Source organism: Ovis canadensis, chromosome 1, assembly GCF_042477335.2.
Source record: "Ovis canadensis isolate MfBH-ARS-UI-01 breed Bighorn chromosome 1, ARS-UI_OviCan_v2, whole genome shotgun sequence".
In the NCBI taxonomy this organism is placed as follows: domain Eukaryota; kingdom Metazoa; phylum Chordata; class Mammalia; order Artiodactyla; family Bovidae; genus Ovis; species Ovis canadensis.
Genome location: NC_091245.1, coordinates 23,398,252 through 23,424,516, shown reverse-complemented (window position 1 = coordinate 23,424,516; position 26,265 = coordinate 23,398,252). Strand labels below are relative to the sequence as shown.

The window sequence follows — 26,265 nt, the reverse complement described above, 5'->3', positions numbered from 1 at the left end:
ATGGAAAAGACAGGACAGTCTTTCTCTAGATACTTTGTTGCCATGCTCCTCCTGCAGATGCTAACACCAAGTTCAGGTATGAAGCTTTCTCCTACTCGTCTGAGCCACACCAATATCAAGTAGGTCAGGAAAAACAAGAACCAAACAAAAGGGACCATTGTTTTTAGATTTAACATGTAGTTATGTTATGATGATGTGTACTATAAGATCCAGTTTATGGTTAGAAAAACTAAATATTTCTAATCAGCGAGTCTTCTTTTTCATGTACCCAGATTTTTGTTAGGTTCCGTGGAGAAGAGGCAAATAAAGACCTAATACTTGCCCTTGAGAACCAATATTCATATTTAGGAGACAGATTTAAATACTATTTATACCGCGAGGAAGTGGTTTAAGTCACAGATCCATACTGGAATCCATGTGAATTATTAGTAAAATAAGGATGGGATAGGCTGGTGGAAAGTTGACAGGTGATGAAAATTCACATTTGGTAAAGGGATCTATGCAAAGCAGAAATAATAGTATATTTAGATGTAGGTAATCAAAAGCCTATCTATTCTTTGGCAGAATGCCACAGAATTGATGCCTTTGAACTGTGGTGCTGAGAAGACTCCTGAAAGTCCCCTGGACATCAAGGAGGTCAAACCTGCCAATCATAAGGGAAATCAGCCCTGAATATTCACTGGAAGGACTGATTCTGAAGCTGAAGCTCCAGAATTTTGGTCATCTGATGCAAACAGATGACTCATTGAAAGTCTCTGATGCTGGAAAAGATGGAGGGCAGAAGGAGAAGAGGGTGTCAGAGGATGAGATGGCTGGGCGGCATCACCAATGCCATGAGCATGAACTTGGGCAAACTCCGGGAGATGGTGAGGGACAGGGAGGCCTGGCCTGCTGCAGTCAGTGGAGTCACAAACAGCTGGACACAACTGGGTGACTGAACAACAACAATAATAGAAAGCCTGAGACATCAAATGGAGTATAAGATTTAAGCATTTCTAGCAAAGAGCTGCTGATTAAATGACAGAAATCTAAGTGATGTACATTTAGGTGGGATCCAGCCTTTGGCTAATAAAATAGTGCTGCTACCAATGTCTTTATACATATGTTTTTGAGCATACCTATGAGTACAAAGGTAGCAAATATTCCAGTGAATAGACCTGCTGGTCAAAGGTTATGTGTTTTTTTATTATGGTATTGAATATGTCATTCTGATATCGTTCCGTTCAGTTCAGTTACTCAGTCATGGCCGACTCTTTGCAACCCCATGAATCACAGCACGCCAGGCCTCCCTGTCCATCACCAACTCCCGGAGTTCACTCAAACTCACGTCCACTGAGTCGGTGATGCCATCCAGCCATCTCATCCTCTGTCGTCCCCTTCTCCTCCTGTCCCCAATCCCTCTCAGCATCAGAATCTTTTCCAATGAGTCAACTCTTCGCATGAGGTGGCCAAAGTATTGGAGTTTCTGCTTCAGCATCAGTCCTTCCAATGAACACCCAGGACTGATCTCCTTTAGGATGGACTGGTTGAATCTCCTTGCAGTCCAAGGGATTCGCAAGAGTCTTCTCCAACACCACAGTACAAAAGCATCAATTCTTTGGCGCTCAGCTTTCTTCACAGTCCAATTTTCACATCCATACATGACCACTGGAAAACCATAGCCTTGACTAGATGGACCTTAGTCGGCAAAGTAATGTCTCTGCTTTCCAATATGCTATCTAGGTTGGTCATAACTTTCTGTCCAAGGAGTAAGCGTCTTTTAATTTCATGGCTGCAATCACCATCTGCAGTGATTTTGGAGCCCCCAAAAATAAAGTCTGACACTGTTTCCCCATCTATTTTCCATGAAGTGATGAGACCAGATGCCATGACCTTAGTTTTCTGAATGTTGAACTTTAAGCCAACTTTTTCACTCTCCTCTTTCACTTTCATCAAGAGGCTTTTTAGTTCCTCTTCACTTTCTGCCATAAGGCTGGTGTCATCTGCATATCTGAGGTTATTGATATTTCTCCTGGCAATCTTGATTCCAGCTTGTGCTTCATCCATCCCAGTGTTTCTCATGATGTACTCTGCATAGAAGTTAAATAAGCAGGGTGACAATATACAGCCTTGATGTACTCCTTTTCCTATTTGGAACCAGTCTGTTGTTCCATGTCCAGTTCTAACTGTTGCTTCCTGACCTGCATATAAGTTTCTCAAGAGGCAGGTCAGGTGGTCTGGTATTCCCATCTCTTTCAGAATTTTCTACAGTTCATTGTGATCCACACAGTCAAAGGCTTTGGCATAGTCAATAAAGCAGAAATAGATGTTTTTCTGGAACTCTCTTGCTTTTTTTTTTTAAATTTAATTTAATTTTTTTTAATTTTTTAAAATATAAATTTATTTATTTTAATTGGAGGTTAGTTGCTTTACAATATTGTATTGGTTTTGATCCAGTGGATGTTGGCAATTTGATCTCTGGTTCTTCTACCTTTTCTAAAACCAGCTTGAACATCTGGAAGTTCATGGTTCACATATTGCTGAAGCCTGGCTTGGAGAATTTTGAGCATTACTTTACTAGTGTGTGAGATGAGTGCAATTGTGCGGTAGTTTGAGCATTCTTTGGCATTGCCTTTCTTTGGGATTGGAATGAAAACTGAACCTTTTCCAGTCCTGTGGCCACTGCTGAGTTTTCCAAATTTGCTGGCATATTGAGTGCGGCACTTTCACAACATCATCTTTTAAGATTTGAAATAGCTCAACTGGAATTCCATCACCTCCACTAGCTTTGTTCAGAGTGATGCTTTCTAAGGCCTACTTGACTTCACATTCCAGGATGTCTGGCTCTAGGTGAGTGATCACACCATCATGATTATCTGGGTCGTGAAGCTCTTTTTTGTACAGTTCTTCTGTGTATTCTTGTCACCTCTTCTTAATATCTTCTGCTTCTGTTAGGTCCATACCATTTCTGTCCTTCATCGAGCCCAAATTTGTATGAAATGTTCCCTTGGTATCTCTAATTTTCTTAAAGAGATCTCTAGTCTTTCCCATTCTGTTGTTTTCCTCTATTTCTTTGCATTGATCACTGAGGAAGCCTGTCTTATCTCTCCTTGCTATTCTTTGGAACTCTGCATTCAGATGCTTATATCTTTCCTTTTCTCCTTTGCTTTTCACTTCTCTTCTTTTCACAGCTATTTGTAAGGCCTCCTCAGGCAGCCATTTTTCTTTTTTGCATTTCTTTTCCATGGGGATGGTCTTGATCCCTGTCTCCTGAACAATGTCACAAACCTCCGTCCATAGTTCATCAGGCACTCTGTCTATCAGATCTAGTCCTTTAAATCTATTTCTCACTTACACTGTATAATCATAAGGAATTTGATTTAGGTCATACCTGAATGGTCTAGTGGTTTTCCCCACTTTCTTCACTTTAAGTCTGAATTTGGCAATGAGTTCATGATCTGAGCCACAGTCAGCTCCTGGTCTTGTTTTTGCTGACTGTATAGAGCTTCTCCATCTTTGGCTGCAAAGAATATAATCAATCTGATTTTGGTGTTGACAAAGAGAGTGTCTGTTATGACCAGTGCGTTCTCTTTAGAACCCCATGAACAGTATGAAAAGGCAAAATGGCAGGACACTGAAATCGTTACTAGTCTGCATTTCCACCAACAGGTAATATCGCTATTTCAGATATTGCAGATACCAAAGCTTTTTATCTTTTCCAAACTTACAGATGAAAAATAAATTCTCATAGTGATTGTATTTTACCTTTTTGTTAATGAGTGAGACTTAATATCTTTCAGACAAAAATCGTATTTTTTCTTCTCTGAACTGCCTGCATAGGTCTTTACTCCACATCTTCTTTGTACTGTTAGTTTTTCCCTCATTGCTGTTTAAAAACTCTTAAATATTGAGAATTTTTTATCTGTTGTACCTATCCCACTTATTTCTTACCAGTTTATAGTTGTCTATTGACTTATTAATTATATTTTGAATATGCAGAGGGGTTTTTTGCTTTGGACTTTTATTTTATTTTGTAAATTATGATGTTTCTGCAGTCTCCCTTTATCGTGTCCTACTTTTTATCCTCATTGACTTTTTAAATTTTACTACTTTTTTTCTAAAGCAGTTTTATCTTTACAGAAAAATTGTGTAGGAATCACACAGAGGGATTTTCCTGGTGGTCCAGTGGCTAGGACTCTATGCTCCCAATGAAGGAGACCCAGGTTTGATCCCTGATCAGGGAATTAGAACCCATATGCTGCAACTAAGAGCGTGCATGCTGCAACTAAGACCTGGCACAGTCAAATGAACAAATGTTTGTTAAAAAGAAATTGCATCACGTTTCCATAAAACCCCATTCTCCCTTCCTCTCCCTGCCCTTCCAAAGTTTCCTGTACTACGAACATCTTCTATAGTGCAGTATCAATTCGTTTACTACAATTGATGCACCAATATTGATAATTATTAATATTATTAAATCAAATTCACATTAGGGTTTGTACTTCGTGTTATAAAATTCTCTGGGTGTTAACAAATTATTATATAAATGAATGCAACTGGCCTCTGCATACTGGCCCTACATTGCTTACTTCTTTAAGGCTGAGACCCTCTCACTCAAAAGCTTGCCATTGTCAAACTCAAATTTTTACATATCCGGTTGTTTAAAATATATTAAAAATGAGCATACTTTTAACTACATAATGCCTTTCTGCTTTGTATGTCCCTTGGAACTGCACCCAACATCTGCTAGCCACAGGTAAAATAAGCCCTGTAGCTAGAGAGACCCCAAGCCACTATTGTCCTGCAGAGCGCTTGACTCTTCACTGTGCTGTGGGGTGACATTGCTAGACACGTAAAACTTCTCCCTGACTTTTCTCTCCCCTGTGAGTTCCCTTGCTCCTCGCCCCTTTTGCATGGTGTTCCCTGTGCCTCTAAATGGTCTCTCATACTGTGGGGCCTGTGACCTATGCAAGTCTGTCAAACTGCTTCTCAAATACCGGTGCTACTGCCACCTTGTGGTCATATCTTTTTCGCTGCGCAGCTCTTAATTCCTCAAATGTACTATATTAATATAGGCATAATGCCATGTGTCTACCATTACAGTATCATACAGAACCATTGTACCCCATATTAAAAATATCCTATGCTCCTTGTGTTCATCACTCCCTCCTGCTGAAGTCCTAGTAACCACTGCTGTTTCCACTGTTCCCCTAGTTGTGCCTTTATCAGAATGTCATGTACTTGGGATCATACAATACATACATAGCCTTTCATAATGACCCCCTTACTTAGCAATATGCATTTAAGTTTCCTCCATGTGTCTTCATGATTTGATGGCTCAGTTCTTTTACCACTGAATAATATTACATTGTCTGGATGTACCAGAGTTTGTTTATTCATTCACTTATTGAAAGTTATATTGTTTGCTTCTAATTTGATGGCAGTTATGAATAAAAATTCTAGGAACATTGAAGTGAAAGTTCTTGTGTGGATGTAGTTTTGTGTGGAGGCAGCCCCATTTGGATTGCATATCTAGAAGGCTGACAGCTAGAACATATAGTGATTACATATTGAGCTTTGTAAGGAATTGCCAAACTCTTCTGTTAAGTGGCTATAACATTTTGCATTCCTACCAACAATGAATGAGTTTCATTTACTCCACATTTTGTCGGCATTTGATGTTGTCAGTGTTTGAATTTCAGCCATTTTAATAGGTTTTTGGTAGTATCTGATTGCTTTAATTTATAGTTACTAACAACACATGATATTAAGCTTCTTTTCATGTTTCTTTCAGTTCAGTTCAGTTCAGTTGCTCAGTCGTGTCCGACTCTTTGCAACTCCACTGCAGCATGCCAGGCCTCCTTGTCCATCACCAACTCGCGGAGTTTACCAAACTCATGTCCATTGAGTCGGTGATGCCGTCCAACCATCTCATCCTCTGTCATCCCCTTCTCCTCCTGCCTTTGATCTTTTCCAGTATCAGGGTCTTTTCAGATGAATCAGTTCTTCACATCAGGTGGCCCAAGTGTTGGAGTTTCAGCTTCAGTATCAGTCCTTCCAATGAATATTCAGGACTGATTTCCTTTAGGATGGACTGGTTGGATCTACTTGCCATCCAAGGGACTCTCAGGAGTCTTCTCCAACACCACAGTTCAAAAGCATCAATTCTTTGGCCCTCAGCTCTCTTTATAGTCCAACTCTCACATCCATACATGACTACTGGAAAAACCATAGCTTTGACTAGACAGACCTTTGTTGGCAAAGCAATGTCTCTGCTTTTTAATATACTGTCTAGGTTGGTTGTAACTTTTCTTCAAAGGACTAAGCATCTTTTAATTACATGGCTGCAGTCATCATCTGCAGTCATTTTGGAGTCCAAAGAAATAAAGCCTGTCACTGTTTCCACTGTTTCCCTATCTATTTGCCATGAAGTGATGGGACCAGATGCCATGATCTTAATTTTCTGAATGTTGAGTTTTAAGCCAACTTTTTCACTCTCCTCTTTCACTTTCATCAAGAGGCTCTTTAGTTTTTCTTCACTTTCTGCGATAAGGGTGGTGTCATCTGCATATCTGAGGGTGAAGGTGAAGTCACTCAGTTGTGTCTGACTCTTTGCGACCCCGTGGACTGTAACCTACAAGACTTCTTCGTCCGTGGGATTCTCCAGGCAAGAATACTGGAGTGGATTGCCATTTCCTTCTCCAGGGGATCTTCCTGACCCAGGGATCGAACCCAGGTCTCCCTCATTGGAGGCAGACGCTTTAACCTCTGAGCCACCAGGGTTATTGATATTTCTCCCAGCCATCTTGATTCCAACTTGTACTTCATCCAGCCCAGCATTTCTCATGATGTACTCTGCATAAAAGTTAAATAAGCAGGGTGACAATATACAGCCTTGATGTACTCTTTTCCTTATTTGGAAACAGTCTGTTTTTCCATGTCTGGTTCTAACTGTTGCTTCCTGACCTGTATAGAGATTTCTCAAAAGGCAGGTCAGATGGTCTAGTATTCCTATCTCTTTCAGAATTTTCCACAGTTTGTGGTGATCCACACAGTCAAAGGCTTTGGCATAGTCAGTAAAGCAGAAATAGATGTTTTTCTGGAACTCTCTTGCTTTTTCAATGATCCAACGGATATTGGCAATTTGATCTCTAGTTTTTCTGCCTTTTCTAAATCCAGCTTGAAGATCTGAAAGTTCACAGTTCATGTACTTTTGAAGCCTGGCTTGAAGAATTTTGAGCATTACTTTGGTAACGTGTGAGATGAGTGCAGTTGTGTGGTAGTCTGAGCATTCTTTGGCCTGCCTTTCTTTGGGATTGAAATGAAAACTGATGTTTTCCAGTCCTGTGGCCACTGCTGAGATTTCCAAATTTGCTGACATATTGAGTGCAGCACTTTCACAGCATCATCTTTAGGATTTGAAATAACTCCTTGGAAGGGAAGTTATGACCAACCTAGACAGCATATTAAAAAGCAGAGACATTATTTGTCAGCAAAGGTCTGTCTAGTCAAAGCTATTGTTTTTCTAGTAGTTATATATGGATGTGAGAGTTGGACTATAAAGAAAGCTGAGCACAAAAGAATTGATGCTTTTGAACTGTGGTGTTGGAGAAGACTCTTGAGAGTCCCTTGGACTACAAGGAGATCCAACCAGTCCATCCTAAAGGAGATCAGTCCTGGGTGTTCATTGAAAGGACTGATACTGAAGCTGAAACTCCAACATTTTGGTCACCTGATGTGAAGAGCTGACCCATTTGAAAAGACCTTCATGCTGGGAAAGATTGAGGGCAGGAAGAGAAAGGGATTACAGAGGATGAGATGGTTGGATGGCATCACTGACTCAATGGACATGAGTTTGCGTGAACTCCGGGAGTTGGTGATGGACAGGGAGGCCTGGTGTGCTGCAGCTTATGGGGTCACATAGAGTCGGACACGACTGAGTGACTGAACTGAATGGAACTGAATTGGAATTTCATCACCTCCATTAGCTTTGTTCGTAGTGATGCTGACTAAGGCCAACTTGACTTCACATTCCAGATGTCTAGCTCTAGGTGATTATCTGGGTTGTGAAGATCTTTTTTGTACAGTTCTTCCATGTATTCTTGTCACCTCTTCTTAATATCTTCTGTTTCTGTTAGGTCCATATCATTTCTATCATTTATTGAACCCATCTTTGCATGAAATGTTCCCTTGGTATCTCTAATTTTCTTGAAGAGATCTCTAGTCATTCCCATTCTATTGCTTTCCTCTATTTCTGTGCAGTAATCACTGAGGAAGGCTGTCTTATCTCTCATTCCTATTCTTTGGAACTCTACATTCAAATGGGTGTATCTTTCCTTTCCTCCTTTGCTTTTTGCTTCTCCTTTTTTCACAGCTATTTGTAAGGCCTCCTCAGACAGCCATTTTTCTTTTTTGCGTTTCTTTTTCTTGGGGTTGGCTTTGATCTCTGTCTCCTGTACAATGTCATGAACCTCCATCCATAGTTCATCAGGCACTCTATCTATCAGATCTAGTCCCTTGAATCTATTTCTTACTTACACTGTATAATTGTAAGGGATTTGATTTAGGTCATACCTGAATGGTCTGGTGGTTTCCCTACTTTCTTCAATTTAAGTCTGAATTTGGCAATGAGGAGTTCATGATCTGAGCCACAGTCAGCTCCCGGTCTTGTTTTTGATGACTGCATAAAGCTTCTCCTTCTTTGGCTGCAAAGAATATGATCAATCTGATTTCGATATTGACCATCTGGTGATGTCCATGTGTAGTGTCTTCACTTGTGTTGTTGGAAATGGGTGTTTGCTATGACCTGTGCGTTCTCTTGGCAAAACTCTGTTAGCCTTTGCCCTACTTCATTCTGTACTCCAAAGCCAAATTTTCCTGTTACTCCAGGTGCTTCTTGACATCCTGCTTTTGCATTCCAGTCCTCTATAATGAAAAGGATATCTTTTTGGGGTGTTAGTTCTAGAAGGTCTTGTAGGTTTTCATAGAACCGTTCAACTTCAGCTTCTTCAGCATTACTGGTTGAGGCATAGACTTGGATTACTGTGATACTGAATGGTTTTCCTTGGAAATGAACAGAGATCATTCTATTGTTTTTGAGATTACATCCAAGTACTGCGTTTCAGACTCTACTGCTGACTATGATGGCTACTCCATTTCTTCTAAGGAATTCTTGCCCACGGTAGTAGATATAATGGTCATCTGAGTTAAATTCACCCATTCTAGTCCATTTTAGTTCACTGATTCCTAAAATGTCAATATTCATTCTTGCCGTCTCCTGTTTGATCACGTCTAATTTGCCTTGATTCACGGACCTAACATTCCAGGTTCCTATACAATATTGATCTTTACAGCATCAGACTTTACTTCCATCACCAGTCACATCCACAACTGGGTATTGTTTTTGCTTTGGCTCCGTCTCTTCATTCTTTCTGGAGTTATTTTTCCACTTTTCTCCAGTAGCATATTGGGCACCTACCAACCTAAAGATAGGGAGTGTATCTTTCAGTGTCCTATCTTTTTGCCTTTTCATAGTGTTTATGGGGTTCTCAAGGCAAGAATAATGAAGTGTTTTGCCATTCCCTTCTCCAGTGGACCACATTTTGTCAGAACTCTCCACAATGACCTGTCCGTCTTGGGTGGCCCTACACGGCATGGTTCATAGTTTCATTGAGTTAGACAAGGCTGTGGTCCATGTGATGATATTGGTTAGTTTTCTGTGACTGTGGTTTTCAGTCTGTTTGCCCTCTGACAGAGAAGGATAAGAGGCTTATGGAAGCTTCCTGATGGGATAGAACTAACATATGTTCCGGCAATCCCACTCCTGGATACATATCCAGAGAAACCATTATTCAAAAAAATACATTCACCCAATGTTCATTGCAGCACTACTTACAATAGTCGAGACATGGAAACAAACTAAATAGCCATTGACAATGAATGGATAAAGAAGATATGGTACATAAATACAAGGGACTATTACTCAGCCATAAAAGTTGAAATAATGCCATTTGCACCAACATAAAAGTACCTGGAGATTGTTGTACTGAGTAAAGTAAGTCAGGCATAAAGACAAATATCAAATGATGTTGCTTATTGTGGACTCTAAAAAATGGTAAAACTTATTTTTTAATCTAAAACTTATTTACAAAACAGTCACAGATGTAGAAAACAAGCTTATGGTTACCAGGGAGGAGAGGATGTGGGGGATAAACTGGAAGATTAGGATTGACATATACACACTGCTGCTGCTGCTGCTGCTAAGTCGCTTCAGTCACGTCCGACTCTGTGCAACCCCATAGACAGCAGCCCACCAGGCTCCTCTGTCCCTGGGATTCTCCAGGCAAGAATACTGGAGTGGGTTGCCATTTCCTTCTCCAGTGCATGAAAGTGAAAAGTGAAAGTGAAGTTGCTCAGTTGTGCCCAACTCTTAGCGACCCCATGGACTGCAGCCTACCAGGCTCCTCTGTCCATGGGATTTTCCAGGCAAGAGTACTGGAGTGGGTGGCCATTGCCTTCTCCATATACACACTACTATATATGAAATAGGGGCTTCTCTGCTGGTTCAGGTGGTAAAGAATCCACCTGCAATTCAGGAGACTCAGGTTCGATTTCTGGGTCAGAAAGATGCCTTGCAGAATGAAATGGCAACCCATTCCAGTATGCTTGTTTCAGAAATCCCATGGACAGAGGCTACAGTCCATGGGGTCACAAGTGTCTGACATGACTAGTGACTAAACCACCACCACATGTATGAAATAGATCAATAGTAAGGACCTGTTGTATAGCACAGGGAACTCTTCTCAACACTGTACCATTATTAAGTACCTAGCCTGGTGGACTTTTAGCTGGTCTCTGCTTTTCTATTTCCATGAAATTTATGTCTTGATCCTATTCAAAGGGAAAATTTGGGAGTATCTAGAAAGATACTAAAACAGTAAGGCGGTCCTATAGGTGGTATTTAGACAGAATGTTAGAAGCCCACTGACACCTAGAAAACTAGGAACTCAGCAGGTACAAACATGAATGAAGTACATGGCGTGTCCTGGCTCATACTCTCACCTTTTGGTTGCTATCTCCCTTCCCAGAGCAGTTCACAGTGAATGGCATAGAGGGGCCAGTCTTGGCTCCACTGGGTGGAAAAGTTGAGCTCAGCTGCCAGCTGTCCCCACCACAGAGTGCAGAGCACACGGAGATACGCTGGTTCCGGAACCACTACAAAAAACCTGTTCACCTGTACAAGGATGGTAAAGACTTGTATGGAGAAACCATCTCTAATTACGTGGAGCGGACAGAGCTCCTCACAGACGCCATTGGAGAGGGTAAGGTGACCCTCAGAATCTTTAGTGTGAATGCTGATGATGACGGGACATACCACCGTTTCTTCAAAGATGGTGATTCTATGAGGAGGCCATCACAGAGGTAAAGGTCACATGTAAGGATGGATCCCTCTGAGACGTCTATGCATCCATGATTCTCAGTCCACCTGAGGCTGAGTATTAAGAATATCCTCAATATTTCTGACCATTTCATAGTCAGGGTTTAGTTAGCAAGTTCAGATTCATATATTTAGTCATTAAATGGGGGAAAGTGGAGGATTAAGATTGCAAATTTTGTCTCTGCACACATTACCTTTATCAGCAAGAACTGTCAGTTTTTCCATGTTCATATGCACTGTTAGATCTGTAAAGTATCAACAGAATCCTTTCAAGATTTATTACTATTTTTTTTCAATTATTTTTTGGCAACACTTTAGTAAAACCTGACTATAGAAGTGACTTAAATCTTTACAATTGTCTTTTTAATAATCATTCTTATTCCCATTTCTCCTTGACTCAATTTACTGACTACTTAGTTCTAAATCACACAAAGGAAAAGGAAAGACAAAAAGGAAAGATATATCCATCTGAATGCAGAGTTCCAAAGAATAGCAAGGAGAGATGAGAAAGCCTCCCTCAGTGATCAGTGCAAAGAAATAGAGGAAAACAACAGAATGGGAAAGACTAGAGATCTCTGCAAGGAAATTAGAGATACCAAGGGAACATTTCATGCAAAGATGGGCTCAATAATGGACAGAAATGGTATGGACCTAACAGAAGCAGAAGATATGAAGAAGAGGTGGCAAGAATACACAGAAGAACTGTACGAAAAAGATCTTCATGACCCAGATAATCACAATGGTGTGATCACTCACCTAGAGCCAGACATCTTGGAATGTGAAGTCAAGTGGGCCTTAGAAAGCATCATATGAACAAAGCTAGTGGAGGTGACGGAATTCCAGTTGAGCTACTTCAAATCCTAAAACATGACGCTGTAAAAGTGCTACACTCAATATGTCAGCAAATTTGGAAAACTTAGCAGTGGCCACAGGACTGGAAGAGGTCAGTTTTCATTCCAATCCCAAAGGAAGGCAATGCCAAAGAATGTTCAAACTACCACACAATTGCACTTATCTCACATGCTAGTAAAGTAATGCTCAAAATCCTGCAAGCCAGCCTTCAGCAATATGTGAACCATGAACTTCCAGATGTTCAAGCTGGATTTAGAAAAGGCAGAAAAACCAGAGATCAAGTTGCCAATATCCACTGGATCATCAATCCAAGAGAGTTCAGAAAAGCATCTATTTCTGCTTTATTGACTACGCCAAAGCCTTTGACTGTGTGGATCAGTATAAACTGTGGAAAATTCTGAAAGAGATGGGAATACCAGACCACCTGACCTGCCTCTTGAGAAATCTATATGCAGGTCAGGAAGCAACAGTTAGAACTGGACATGAAACAACAGACTGGTTCCAGATAGGAAAAGGAGCGCGTCAAGGCTGTATATTGTCACCCTGCTTTTTTAACTTATATGCAGAGTACATCATGAGAAACACTGGCCTGGATGAAGCACAAACTGGAATCAAGATTTCTCGGAGATATATCAATAACCTCAGATACGCAGATGACACCACCGTTATGGCAGACAGTGAAGACAAACTAAAGAGCCTCTTGATGAAAGTGAAAGAGGAGAGTGAAAAAGTTGGCTTAAAGCTCAACATTCAGAAAACGAAGATCATGGCATCTGGTCCCATCACTTCATGGGAAATACATGGGGAAACAGTGGAAACAGTGGCTGACTTTACCTTGGGGGGCTCCAAAATCACTGAAGATGGTGACTGCAGCCATGAAATTAAAAGATGCTTACTCCTTGGAAGGAAAGTTATGACCAGCCTAGACAGCATATTAAAAAGCAGAGATATTATTTTGTCAACAAAGGTCCATCTAGTCAAGGCTATGGTTTTTCCAGTGGTCATGTATGGATGTGAGAGTTGGACCATAAAGAAAGCTGAGTGCTGAAGAATGGATGCTTTTGAACTGTCGTGTTGGAGAAGACTCTTGAGAGTCCCTTGGACTGCAAAGAGATCCAATCAGTCCATCCTAAAGAAAATCAGTCCTGAGTATTCATTGGAAGGACTAATACTGAAGCTGAAACTCCAACACTTTGGCCACCTTATGTGAAAAACTGACTCATTGGAAAAGACCCTGATGCTGGGAAAGATTGAAGGCAGGAGGAGAAGGGGACGACAGAGTATGAGATGGTTGGATGGCATCGCTGACTCAATGGAGATGAGTTTCAGTAGACTCTGGGAGTTGGTGATTGACAGGGAGGCCTGGTGTGCTGTGATCCATGGGGTCACAAAGAGTCGGACACGACTGAGCAACTGAACTGAACTGAACTGAACTAGTTCTAAATCTAGTTCAAAAAGCCTTATCCACAATCTTCCATGTCCTCCAAAATTGCCTCAGTCTTCAAGTTTTCTGAATAGCACAGAAATGGTGGGAAAATGGAAGACTCAAAGTTAATTGAAGGGCTTCCCAAATATGAGGGCATAAGTGTAGGATCCAAGGCCCATTCACACATAACATTTTCATTGGCTATTGTGACACTCATCTGTATGGCCTAGAACTAACCTATCCAATGTGATAGCCACTAGCCACATGTGGCTACTTCAATTTTTATTTAATAAAATTAAAAGTAAAAATTAAACAAAATTGAAAATTTAGTTCTTTAATCTCATTGATTACATTTTAGGTGCTGAAGTCTCATGTAGCAAACACTACAAATTGGATCACAGATATATGGAATATTTCCATCACTGTAGAAGTTTTCACAGACATTAATTTAAAGTAACTTTAATGTAAAGTAAAATGGAGTAATTTTTTGAATCTCTGCTCATTCTTTATTCACAGTTTAGGCAAGTCTTACATCCCCAGCAACATAAGGAAATTTTTCAAAAACTTGTTTATTTTCTCTAAACCAATACCTAGTAATTTTTTTTTATAATATTGGGTTAGCCAAAAAGTTTATTCTGGTTGGCCAAAGGAACTTTCTGGCCAACCCAATAGTAATATGTTACCTATTTTATGCAAAGAGCACATAAATTAAAGTTTCAATTAAAGCTGCAAATTAGACTTTATGCTATTTACTATTTAATAATAAATTATAGTAACCTCATGCAAAGAGTTGACTCATTGGAAAAAACCCTAATGCTGGGAAGGATTGGGGGCAGGAGGAAAAGGGGATGACAAAAGATGAGATGGCTGGATGGCATCACCGACTCGATGGACGTGAATTTGAGTGAACTCCGAGAGATGGTGATGGACAGGAAGGGTCGGACATGACTGAGCGACTGAACTGAACCGAACTGATGAGACTAATGATGAAAATATAAGAAAAATGTTAACTATAAATTCTATGAGGACTGAGATCTTAATTGTTTCTCTTCATCCATGACCTAACTCAGTCTCCTAGGTTTAGAAAATAATCAGTAAATATTTTTGACTGACTAAAAGAATAGATCAAACAAATGCGCTGTCCTGATTTTTCAGGACTGGGGTGTTAAGTTTGTATAGCACAACACTTCAGTCTGGCTTAGCCTGTTTCCCTTTTGATTAGCTCGTAGAAACAATCAGAACCTCACAGTGCTTAGCTGTCCATATATCTACAGGCATAAGATTTATAGCGGAAAGGGGCTTTTCCTACTCTATTTCTCCAACCCATCACCTGAATCTTGTTTTTCCTTTTCTTTCCAACAGCTACAAGCCTAGAAATGCAGATGCTGGTGCATCATCCTAATGCCAAAGGTCTTTTAGTGGAATGTAATTCAGGAGGTTGGTTTCCACAGCCTCAAATGGAATGGAGAGACAGCAGAGAAGAGATCATCTCACCTTCCTCAAAATCCCATTCACAGGATACAGACAAATTATTCAACATGGAGATGACCCTTCTAATACAAAGCACCCATGGAAATGTCACCTGCTACCTTCAAAACCCTGTAACATCAAGAGGAGAAGACAAGCATTGTCCTATCAAGTGAGATCTGTGTGTTTGTTCTCTAGATGATGGCCATTGTCATCAAATTTATAAACTAAAGAGAAAAATAAATATACTCTCTTCACTTGGTTTTTAGGGTACTATGTTCTCTTGGCTTTGTTCACCGACTTACTTGTTTTCTTCCTTATTCTCTTCTGCTACATCATCTTTTTCACTCTGACTTCTTGATAATACAAGTTTCCCAAGGCATAGTCTTTGAGCCTTTTTTTTTTTTTCCTCTACTGTGGACTTCCCTGATAGCTCAGTTGGTAACGAATCTGCCTGCAATGCAGGAGCTGCTGCTGCTGCTGCTAAGTCGCTTCAGTCATGTCCGACTCTGTGCGACCCCATGGACTGCAGCCCACCAGGCTCCGCCGTCCCTGGGATTCTCCAGGCAAGAACACTGGAGTGGGTTGCCATTTCCTTCTCCAATGCATGAAAGTGAAAAGTGAAAGTGAAGTTGCTCAGTCGTGTCCGACTGTCAGCGACCCCATGGATTGCAGCCTACCAGGCTTCTCCATCCATGGGATTTTCCAGGCAAGAGTACTGGAGTGGGGTGCCATTGCCTTCTCCCACAATACAAGAGACACCAGTTCAACTCCTGGGTCGGGAAGATCTGCTGGAGAAGGGATAGGCTACCCACTCCAATATTCTTGGGCTTCCTTTGTGGCTCAGCTGGTAAATAATCCACCTGTAACACAGGAGATCTGGGCCCAATCCCTGGGTTGGGAAGATCCCCTGGAGAAAGGAAAGTCTACCCACTCCAGTATTCTGGCCTGGAGAATTCCATGGACTATATAGACCATGGGGTCACAAAGAGTCAGACATGACTGAGCGACTTTCACTTTTCTCTAGTGTGACTTAATTCTATCTCATAGTTTAACATGAAATCATAATAACTCCTCAAATGATATCTTTTATCCAGACCTCTCTCCCAAACCCTAGTTTCATCTTTAAACCTAACATCTCAATACTGACATCTAGCAAATATTGCAAATGAAACAGATCTATAATTAAACTCTTAATTACCTGTTAACTTGTGTGATTTATTGCCTTCCCAGTCACACTTCATATTTTTAGTTTCTTAGAAAAAAATCCTGAAGTCATCCTTGACTCCCATTTTTCTCTTATATTCGATATCACATGTGTCAAGAGATAATACTAGTTTTACTTATAAACTATACCCAGAGTCTCACCATTTCTTACCACTTTGCTGCCGTCCAAGTCAAAGACACTATTGTCCATGGTCTGAATACTGGCAACAGCATCTATAAAGTGCTCCCTACTTCTTCTCCTGTCCACAATAGTGTAGTCTCATCACATGGATATCAGGACCCATTTAAAACGTGAAACATATGTCACCCTTTGTTTGAAACCCTGCAATGATCCCCCATTTTATTCTGAGTAGAATGACCCACGGGGGCCTGCACTACCTGTGCTCCTGATCCCTGCCTGGCCTACCCCTTAATGTCCTCTCGTGTCTCCTCTAGTCCAATCATGCAGGCCTCCTTGCTGTTCCCCAACTAAGCCAGAACTGCTCCTGCTTTGGGGTCTTTGCTCCAGTTGCTCCCTCTTGCCAGAATGCTCTAATTCCAATAAATTACCTATCTCCTTCAAGTCTATACTCGTCTCACCTTTGAAATAAAGACCACTTTGACAAACTAATTTTTCAAAAAAACACAACTTGTACCCCTCTCTCTACCTGGGATTTCCTATCACCTTACCCTCTTTTCATTTTTCTTTTTTATATAGTAGTATCACCTTTTAACCTACTATATAGATTATTTATTATGGTTTTTTTTGGTCACTTATCTATCTCCTTTTCTAAAACAGAGGTAGAGATCTTGGTTGTATTTGATATACCCCAGCCTCTTCAAATATTTCATGGCACGTAGTTGATAAGCAAAAAATAATAGATACTTGAAAGATTGAAATAAAACAAAATGAGTGCCTTGGAAATTTCTAAGTAACTGTATATGTATTAGTATTTGTATATGTCTGTGAAACTAATATTGGAGCCACATACTGAGAGGGATAATCTCAATTCAAGAGAATTGAGATTGAATAATTGAATAATCCCAATTCAAGATTATTATAATAGGAATAAGTTCCCAACAGGTTTAGCAATTTACTACTTTTAGAATACTTTTGTGTTTATTTCTCTGGGGAGAAAAATATCAGATTCCCAGTGAAATGACAGGTATCTATGTACAGTATGTGCAAATCAGCAAACAAAAGCAGATGTTTGTTCATGTGAATAGGAGAGAAGGAAAGTTTACATAATCTCGAAATGTATTCAAGAAGAATAATGCCAGACCCAGGAACACATTGGAGAACTCAGGACTACATATATACTGATTGCTTAAACAAAAGGACTAAAGAACTGAGTTGGTCTGAGGCTTAGTGGGAAGAAACCAGCCCTACTTCAAGGGGAACATGAGATAGAATGGATGGGAAGAATTGGAATGAGCAGTCTTCACTTCCCTTTGCTCCAGTCTCAAACTACATCACATTTGGCTTAGTCCCACTTCAGACTCTTGGTCGCTTTTCACTCACCCAATTATAACTGGCTCCCCAAACTAGCTTAGGTCTAATATCTCAGCATTGTGGGGTCTTGAATGGTTTGGATGAATCTATTGCAGATAAACTGTTTCTATGGAATACAGTTTGGAAGTTGATCCTGGGCTTAATTCTGGCTCTACTGCTGACCTTTACCCTGGTATCCAGTGTTGCTCTACATCGTAGATTGCAAAGTAAGTGGGTTTGAAGGGTGGGAGATGTAAAGGGGGAAGGGGGAGCTAAAGCTGCATGATCCTTGATTTTCAAGCCTGTGTGCCTCAGAAAGTTCTGAATGCTTAGGTCATTACTAGATGCTCTTCACCATTCCTTGGCCTCCTGACAAGGCTGTGTGTCTGAAAGCCTGGGCTTTCTTGTACCTCAATCAAATTCAAATTATTATTTTTTTCCTATGGTGATAGCTTTCCCAACAAACTGGGAGAATTTTTAAACATTTAGCATTTAACACTTAACACAGTTTACACATATCTCTCACTTGACTGCTTAAATAGTACAATGACTTTGTCAGGGCAGGAAATAAAGTCCTGACTGCACAGGACAGAAACAGCTGCATAGAGGTCACTTAAATAGTACAGAGCATCAGAAAAATAGAGCATACAGGGAGAGTTAATCCAGGTAGCTTACCTTTCCCAAGGGGAAAGTTTTCATCCATCTCAACTAAGTTGCTTCGGGGGAAATGGACTTGGGGGATTTAGGGGGAAATTTTAAGACACACACAAAAATAGCTGTTCGTGACTCGAAGGTGTACTCAGTTTTAAAACCTTCAAATTCAACATATCCATTATCATACGTAAAATAGATGACCAGTGCAAGTTTGATGCATGAAGCTGGGCACCCAAAGCCAGTGCTCTGGGACAACCCAGTGGGATAGGCTGGGAAGGGAGGTGGGCAGGGGGTTCAGGATGTGAGGGACACATGTATACCTGTGGCCCATTCATGCTGATGTATGGCAAAAACCATCACACTATTGTAATTAACCTCCAATTAAAATAAATAAATTAATAACCCTTCAAATTCACAGATCCTTTCTGGTATAGCTCTATCTTTCAAGATTATACTCTTCTGAGGTCTCTTTCTAGCTGAAAACTTGGACGTCCACAAAGCCTCTCTCTTTAGTAGATCAGTGTTCTGCATGTTCTCCAGGAGCACAGATAAGAAGAGCCAGAAATAATTTACAATCTCCACTACGTTTGAGAGCCTGTACTGGATAATGTCTTCCTATTACCCGACACACAGGTGAGCAGAACTCTTCCCAGGTCCCTTGGTGTATGATTCTGTGTCCTATAGAGGTACTCCTCTTTATGGATAGGTGCCACATTTTTGATGTTGATGGGGAGACAAAAATGAGAGCCATCTATGCCACCATGGTGCTCATGAATCTTTGTATCCCAGATTTTAAACATTAAGTTAGACTGCATGTGTGTCTGCTAAGCTGCTTCAGTCATGTCCAGCGCTTTGTGACCCTATGGACTGTCTTCACCGGTCTTATCTATCCATGGGATTCTCCAGGCAAGAACACTGGAGTGGGTTGCCTTGCCCTCCTCCAGGGGACCTTCCCAACCCAGGGATCAAACCTGCATCTCCTGCAGTGGCAGGCAGGTTCTTTACCCAGTGAGCTATCTGGGAAACCCTGGACTATGCATAATACCCCACAATGGAGGGATGGGCATCACTTGTGTTGTTGAGCCCCTATGTAATAGAATATTTTCATGGGAAGACTAGGTAGCCAAATGACACCACAGTGATGTGTGCTGAATAAGATTTTAAGCAGTATGTTGTCTAACAACCCTTTCATGAGATTCTTACTTTCAGAGCTCTTATGATCTCTTAGGCAGTTCAGAAGTCTCCAGACCTGTCCTACTCTGGCCTATTTTGAATCTAGATAGCTCTGTCCCACTCTCCCTAATGCAGCACGCTGATTGATGGGCTAGAGGAAGAAAAAGAAAAATGAGTTACTTTCCTCTGGGTCTGTTTAGCCTGAGCCCCAAACCACTCCCATCCTAGAAACAGCTCTGCTTTTGTCCCAGTGACCAACATCTTTAGACCTGAGCCTTCAGATACTTGGGATCCACTAGTCCTAAACCTTAGCCCTTTATTTCCTCTCCCCACCTCCCCCCGACCTGCCCCTGATCGACTGAACTCTGAACTCCTCACCCTTAGTTCTGTTCTAAATACATACAAAGGGATGGCATTAAACTATAAGTCTTGTTTTTCTGGTGCATTTCCCCCAATCTGAAGTATCTCCACACCAATAACTCATGGTGATCTCTCTCTATTTTTTTTTTCAGGTTGCTCCTGCAATACAGTATCTCCTTGGTTAGTGGGCATACTAATAGTCTTGACTTCATTCAGTATGATTGTCTCCTTCATTTTCTATTTGCATCACAAAAAAAGAGGTATGTGGGACCAAAAAGATGAAAACTTTGTGAAAATATCTCTAAGTGCTCAGTATCTGGTAAAACATTTAGCCAAAGAAGAGTAACAATGCTGTTTATCTGAAAGCTTGGGTTTCTTCTTGTACCTCAAATATTTGTTTGAATTCCATGAACGATAAATTTTTGGCCCTCATATCACTGGATTTGGATTCCAGCCTTCAGAATTTTGTGAGTTTAATGATACAAACTGCTGATACCTCTTCTCCCTAGCAAAAGAAAATATTTTCTTCAGTAAAATAGCTATATTCTGCCAAAAATCCAGCCAATTCTTCCTGTACTTTTAGCTTAGCTTAGACGAGATAATAATTCAGTATATCTTAAACGTTAGGCGCTATAGATTACTTTAAGAGACTGATACAAAGAAAAAAGTCTTCTTCTCAAAATGATTTATATGTCCACAGATATTTTGCTTAAGTTTATGACCTGTTCTCAGGCTTCCCTGGTGGCTCATGTGGTAAAGAATCTGCCTGCAATGCAGGAAACATGGGTTTGATCCCTGGGTCAGGAAAATCCCCTGGAGAAAGGAATGGCTACCCATTCCAGTATTCTTCCCTGGTGAATTCCATGGACAAAGGAGCCTGGCAGGCTACAGTCCACTGGGTCGCCAAGAGCCAGATTAACACTACTACTACTCATGGTCTGTATGGACAACTGAAACTGATCCTTCCCTTTGACTGTCTTTGAAGGTGAAGTGGAAAGGGCAATTGTAAAAGTCTGGGGATAGCTAAACCCAGCATGTTTTAAAATGGGTCCTCAGCTCTATCTTTGAGGTCCCCAGGCACAAAATGGGGCTGAACTATTCAGAGGATTTTATTTATTAATTTTCTCCTATGCAATAAAGACCAAATAGTCTTAAATAATACTAGACTGGAAACTGCTTATATATTTCACTTTAAGAAAAGCCATACCTGAATCTTGCTTTGCATGTTAGCAAACTAAATACTCTCTCTATTTGTGCTAGAGGAAAGGAGCAAGATACTATGGTAAGAGCTGCTGCTGCTGCTAAGTCGCATCAGTCATGTTCGACTCTGTGCGCCGCCATAGATGGCAGCCCACCAGGCTCCCCTGTCCCTGGGATTCTCCTGGCAAGAACACTGGAGTGGGTTGCCATTTCCTTCTCCAATGCATGAAAGTGAAAAGTGAAAGGGAAGTCGCTCAGTCATGTCCAACTCCTCGCGACCCCATGGACTGCAGCCCACCAGGCTCCTCTGCCCATGGGATTTTCCAGGCAAGAGTACTGGAGTGGGGTGCGGAGCTAGTACATATTAAACATTTATTATGTGCTGTATGGATTTTATAATATTAATACATTTACTCTTCAGTGAACTAGATTTTATATGTGATAAAATCTGGAATACAAAGAAGTTGAATAGCTATTCACACAGCTAAGTAATGGCAATGCCCGGACCCCAACCAGGCACTTAGGCCTCTGTTTCAATAACTGTAGTGTACTGTTCCTCTATGGAAAGACTAAAAATAAAATTAAAAAGAAAGAGATATTTAGTCAGCAGTCTTGTGAAAAGGAATTGATCATTACAGGGAAATATTGCCTGGGTACTTGATTTATGAGGCTTCCGTTGGATATAACAGAAAACCCCAAGAATAGGTTGCAGCTCACTGTCGTTGTCAAAGCAGACTTGGAATCCTTAACAGTGAATCTGGGAATTAAAATTTTATTTTTGCTTACTCTAACTTGAAGACCTAAAACTAAGTCATTGATCACAGAGGCCTCTACCCACAGTGCTCACAACTCCTGGTAATTAGGCAAGGAACACCCATCCACTAATCTCTTTTCTAATTGCTACTGAACTTTCTTCTCCTTACTTAAAATGGACTTTCCTCCATGGATATTGCTTCCTCTATAACTATCTCATTTAGCAACCTCATTCCTTATTTAGGCAACTTTCTGTTAGTTGTGACTTTCTGGACTGATTTTCCTTCTTGATGTTTATCAATTCAGAAAGCACTTGTCAATTCATTTAACAAATATGAATTTCCAGGAAATTCCACAAACATTGTAGATTTTAATTCTTAACATCTTTATGCAGTGTTTATTATTATCTTCACTTTGGAGCTGCAGATACAGAAGAATGTAAAATTTGATCAACTTACATCAGTTGACCCAGCAAATAATAAAGTTATTACTGGGGTTTGAATCATGCGTCCCTTATTCTGAATATTTTACAATAAATCAGATTGCCTTGAGTCTCCAACAGACATATTCTGCTCTTCCTGCTTTGTGTGGAGGTCATGCACAGAGAAACCTGCAAGACATGTATACTATTTATTTCCAAGAATCATTGCCAGACTAGAGTCAGGCTTTCTGGGCTATACTTCTAACTGTGTGAACTTGAGGAACTTATTTAAAGTCTCTGAACTGTAGTTTCTTCATCCTTAAAATATCAATGATAATGCTTGTTTCATAAGGTTATTTTAGGTTAAATTAGTCAATATATTGAAGTCATTTAGTCTGGGTTCACGCATAGTGCAAACCACACTAATGTTTGATACTGTTATTACTATCATTATTATTAGCATTATCTATGGATTCCGTCACAATTCCCTGTCTGGTGTCTCAGCTGGTGGGAAGATTGGGTTACATGCGTTTGCATCATCCTTCCTCCCTCTTCTCCTAAGCTCATGGCATGTCTTTCTTCACTCGCACCTCACCATGACCTTAACTTTCCTTCTAAGCACGGACATCCTTAGCCATGTAGAAAGGAAAAAAAACTAAGAAGTCAGCATAGATTTACACACACACACACACACACACACACAATCTTCCGGCACTCTTAGCATCCTAGAGCTATTTTATTTCCGAGCTTTTCCTTCGATTTTATTTTAAATTTTGTTCTACCCCTTAGGAGAAGAGCTTTGAAGTTCCCCTTAATGTTAACCTGAGAAAAATAGAGGTGTGTGACCAAGAGGAACACATGTAGACTCTTCACTCTTTGATCATTTTGCACAAGCTCCCAGAGCAATTTTTCTATTAAAAAAAATTCACGCTATCACTCTTATAAAAGGGGCCTCCGATCTAGTCAAGGGCTGAGAATTTATATCAAATTACAGGGTAAAGTACATATTTATTAGGGAAACAGTTTACCCCCCATTTGTGCAGTCTATGACCATATGGAATATATTGTGAGGGCAACGATTTTGGTGACTTTTGAGTTTTCTCTTCTCCAAGAAGAATATTGTCAGTTATTTCAACCATTATTTAAGAACATGGATTTAAGACTCCTGACTCCTGTTTCCCCATCCTTACTGTCTTGGTTGTCCTTCTCTATAAGATAGTATGAATCAGTGAACAGTCACGTCAGTGAAACAAACTAGAGTTAGTATAGGAAAGTTATTTTGAATAGGCATAGCTGACCAGTAATGAAACAGATACCCTAACTGTTGGTAATGGTGCTCCCATCACAAGACATATTAATCAGTATTATGAGGTGGGGATATTCTCCACTTTTAGAATCACCCAGAAAACATACTTTGCAGAGGATGTCTGCTATAGATAAGAGGATAACTTTCGAGAATTATAATATCTTTTTCATCTCAGAGATTCTGCTCATTCCAGATTGTTCTATTTCACCATATTTCTCAAGAGGTCTACAGTTCTTGAGGGCCTGCAGCACCTCATGAAGTAGACAAAGGTATCATGTGTCTATCCATCCTTCAGACTCTGGCCAACCAGAGCAAGTGTCGTGATGCTTGGGTGGAAGAAACAATATCTGCCTCTTCACAGCCTTCTTCCACACTTAGCCCAAATGTGCTCGTCTCCAGGATCGTCTACGCAACCCAGCCTGCCTTTCCTTCACCCTCATACAAGGTGAAGTTTGGAGAAGTATGGAGCAATAGGAATGTGAAAAGCGAACCTATTGTTAGTCTGTAATCCAGTCCTCCTTTCCCTACTGTGACTCTTCTAATGCTTGCATCTCTCTACAGTCCATGTTTCAGATCCACATTTCGAGTTGGATGCCATGTGGCTGGAGGATATGACTGATCCTGTGTGTTCTGATGGTCTTCATCACTGTGATCAGTTCCTCTGCTCACTTTAGACTCAGAGGTAAATGGAATGGGAACGGTGGTAACTCAAAAGGCAGCATTCTTCTAACTGATCTCCAGATACAGTCTCTGATTGTAGCTTCTTGAGTCTCCTGGGGTTTCTACAAAAGTGACCTTTCCAGTCCTTGAGCATTAATAGCTGGGGGGTTGCGGGGGGGGACAAAGACCTGTGCATTTTCTTTTGATCTGTTAGTGTATGAAGCTCTCAGTGTATTTGATGTAAGAATAATACTTTAGAGATTTTCTTGCCAGAATTTATACTTTTCTAACATGATGTGTTTGGTACATGTAGTGAAACTACACGTGCAATGAAGCTGCCCAAGCAAGATAATAATAGTCTCAGGATAACTCTAAATTCAGCTAGATAGAATTTGGAATAAAGAAAAAAGAGGTGAGAGGAGAACCCTGTTTAATAAACAAAAGTGGCGGGGAGGGGGGCAGAAAGAAGGTAATTTTGAGACAAGGTTATACTCACGCTAGAGAAGGATGGTTGCTTAATGAAAAGAACACAGTTTTTGAATCCAATAAGCTTGGGTTTTATCCTGGCTTAATCATGCTGAGTGACCTTGGGTAAATGGCTTTTCTCTTGTGATCTAATTTTATTTCCTCCACAAAATGGGGAAGATAGTCATGCCTTATGAGATTATTCAGCTGGGGAATTTTCATGTAAGGATCTAACATTGTGTGCTCAAATAAATATCACATGCACACACATGGGCATATACCTGCTCATACACACACATCAGAGAGGCAACCAGGAGGGAGGAAGACCAGAAGCGGTCAGATTCCACCCCAGTGAAGTCTGTCTTCTCCTCTCTGCTTCTACATCTCTTGAAACATCCACCTCTACTACCTCTCACTGTCTCTGCCTGTTCGCTCAAATTCTTGCTGAAGTATCAGCTGATATCACTAAAAAGAAATGAACACAATATAGTCTCTTCACAGAAAAAGGGAAGAAAGAAAGAAAAGGAGGAAAGAAGGAAGAGAGGAAAGCAGGAAGGAAGGAAGGTCAGAGGGAAAGGAGGAAGACTTATGTCCTTTCTGCTCTCTGATTGTAGCCATCCTGAGGTTCCCCGGGGTTCCTACAAGGGCAATGCTAGAGCCTCAGATTCCAATGACAGTCTCAGTTCTGACTTCACACTTGTGATAATTCTAGTAGAACTGGAAGGTCCAAGTGTTTCATCCAGAAACATTCAATGCTGTGCATTTTCTTCTATTTTGATCTCAAAGACAGAATTAAAAATTTAATATTATAGTTGATAATTGAACATTATAGAAACTTGTAGCCATCTACAAAGGCTGAACCAGGAACATTTCTGAAGCTATGTTCACAGCAGAGTATATATTTTTGAAATTCCCTAACACCCAACATTGAAAGTCCTGGCTTTATGTGCAAAATACAATCTGCTTATGAAATCAATGGAAGGAAATATAAAACTAGACATGAGAGAAGAAACATTTTAATACTTGTTTCTTGTGTCCCACCAGTAACCTACAATCCTAAAATGTTCCATTAAAAAATGTATGCAGGGTTATGAAAATATATACTCTTAATTACTAGTAGGCTCTTTCCCCCTAAATACAGTGCAAATCTATGATGAGTTATTATGGACAATACATACAAGCTTTTTACTTAAGCTTAAAAAGGCCTAGAACCACAAAGAATGGGTACTTTGCTCTCTCATCTTTGCATCCATTGGCTCTTGGGTCTCTCTGGACTACCTGTCAAGAGCAGCTAGGTACTGAGGTGGCCAGTTAGGATGACAAGAGAAACTAAAGGCAACAGTCATGCATTTATCCCCTTATTGTGGGTGTGTAAGAGGCCAAAAAGGAAAATAGTGCTGGCTCCTTATAGTTC

At 40.5% G+C, this 26,265-nt stretch overlaps 1 protein-coding gene across 1 annotated transcript; it reads left to right on the top strand.

Moving 5' to 3' along the window:
* On the top strand, nt 1–24,494 carry LOC138433310 (putative selection and upkeep of intraepithelial T-cells protein 1 homolog). Its single transcript, XM_069575727.1, is given in 9 exon segments — nt 1–76; nt 11,067–11,372; nt 11,375–11,413; nt 15,057–15,300; nt 15,302–15,333; nt 17,976–18,086; nt 20,199–20,306; nt 24,288–24,342; nt 24,344–24,494. Coding segments are annotated over 9 exon segments (1,122 nt in total).
* The last annotated feature ends 1,771 nt before the right edge of the window (nt 24,495–26,265 follow it).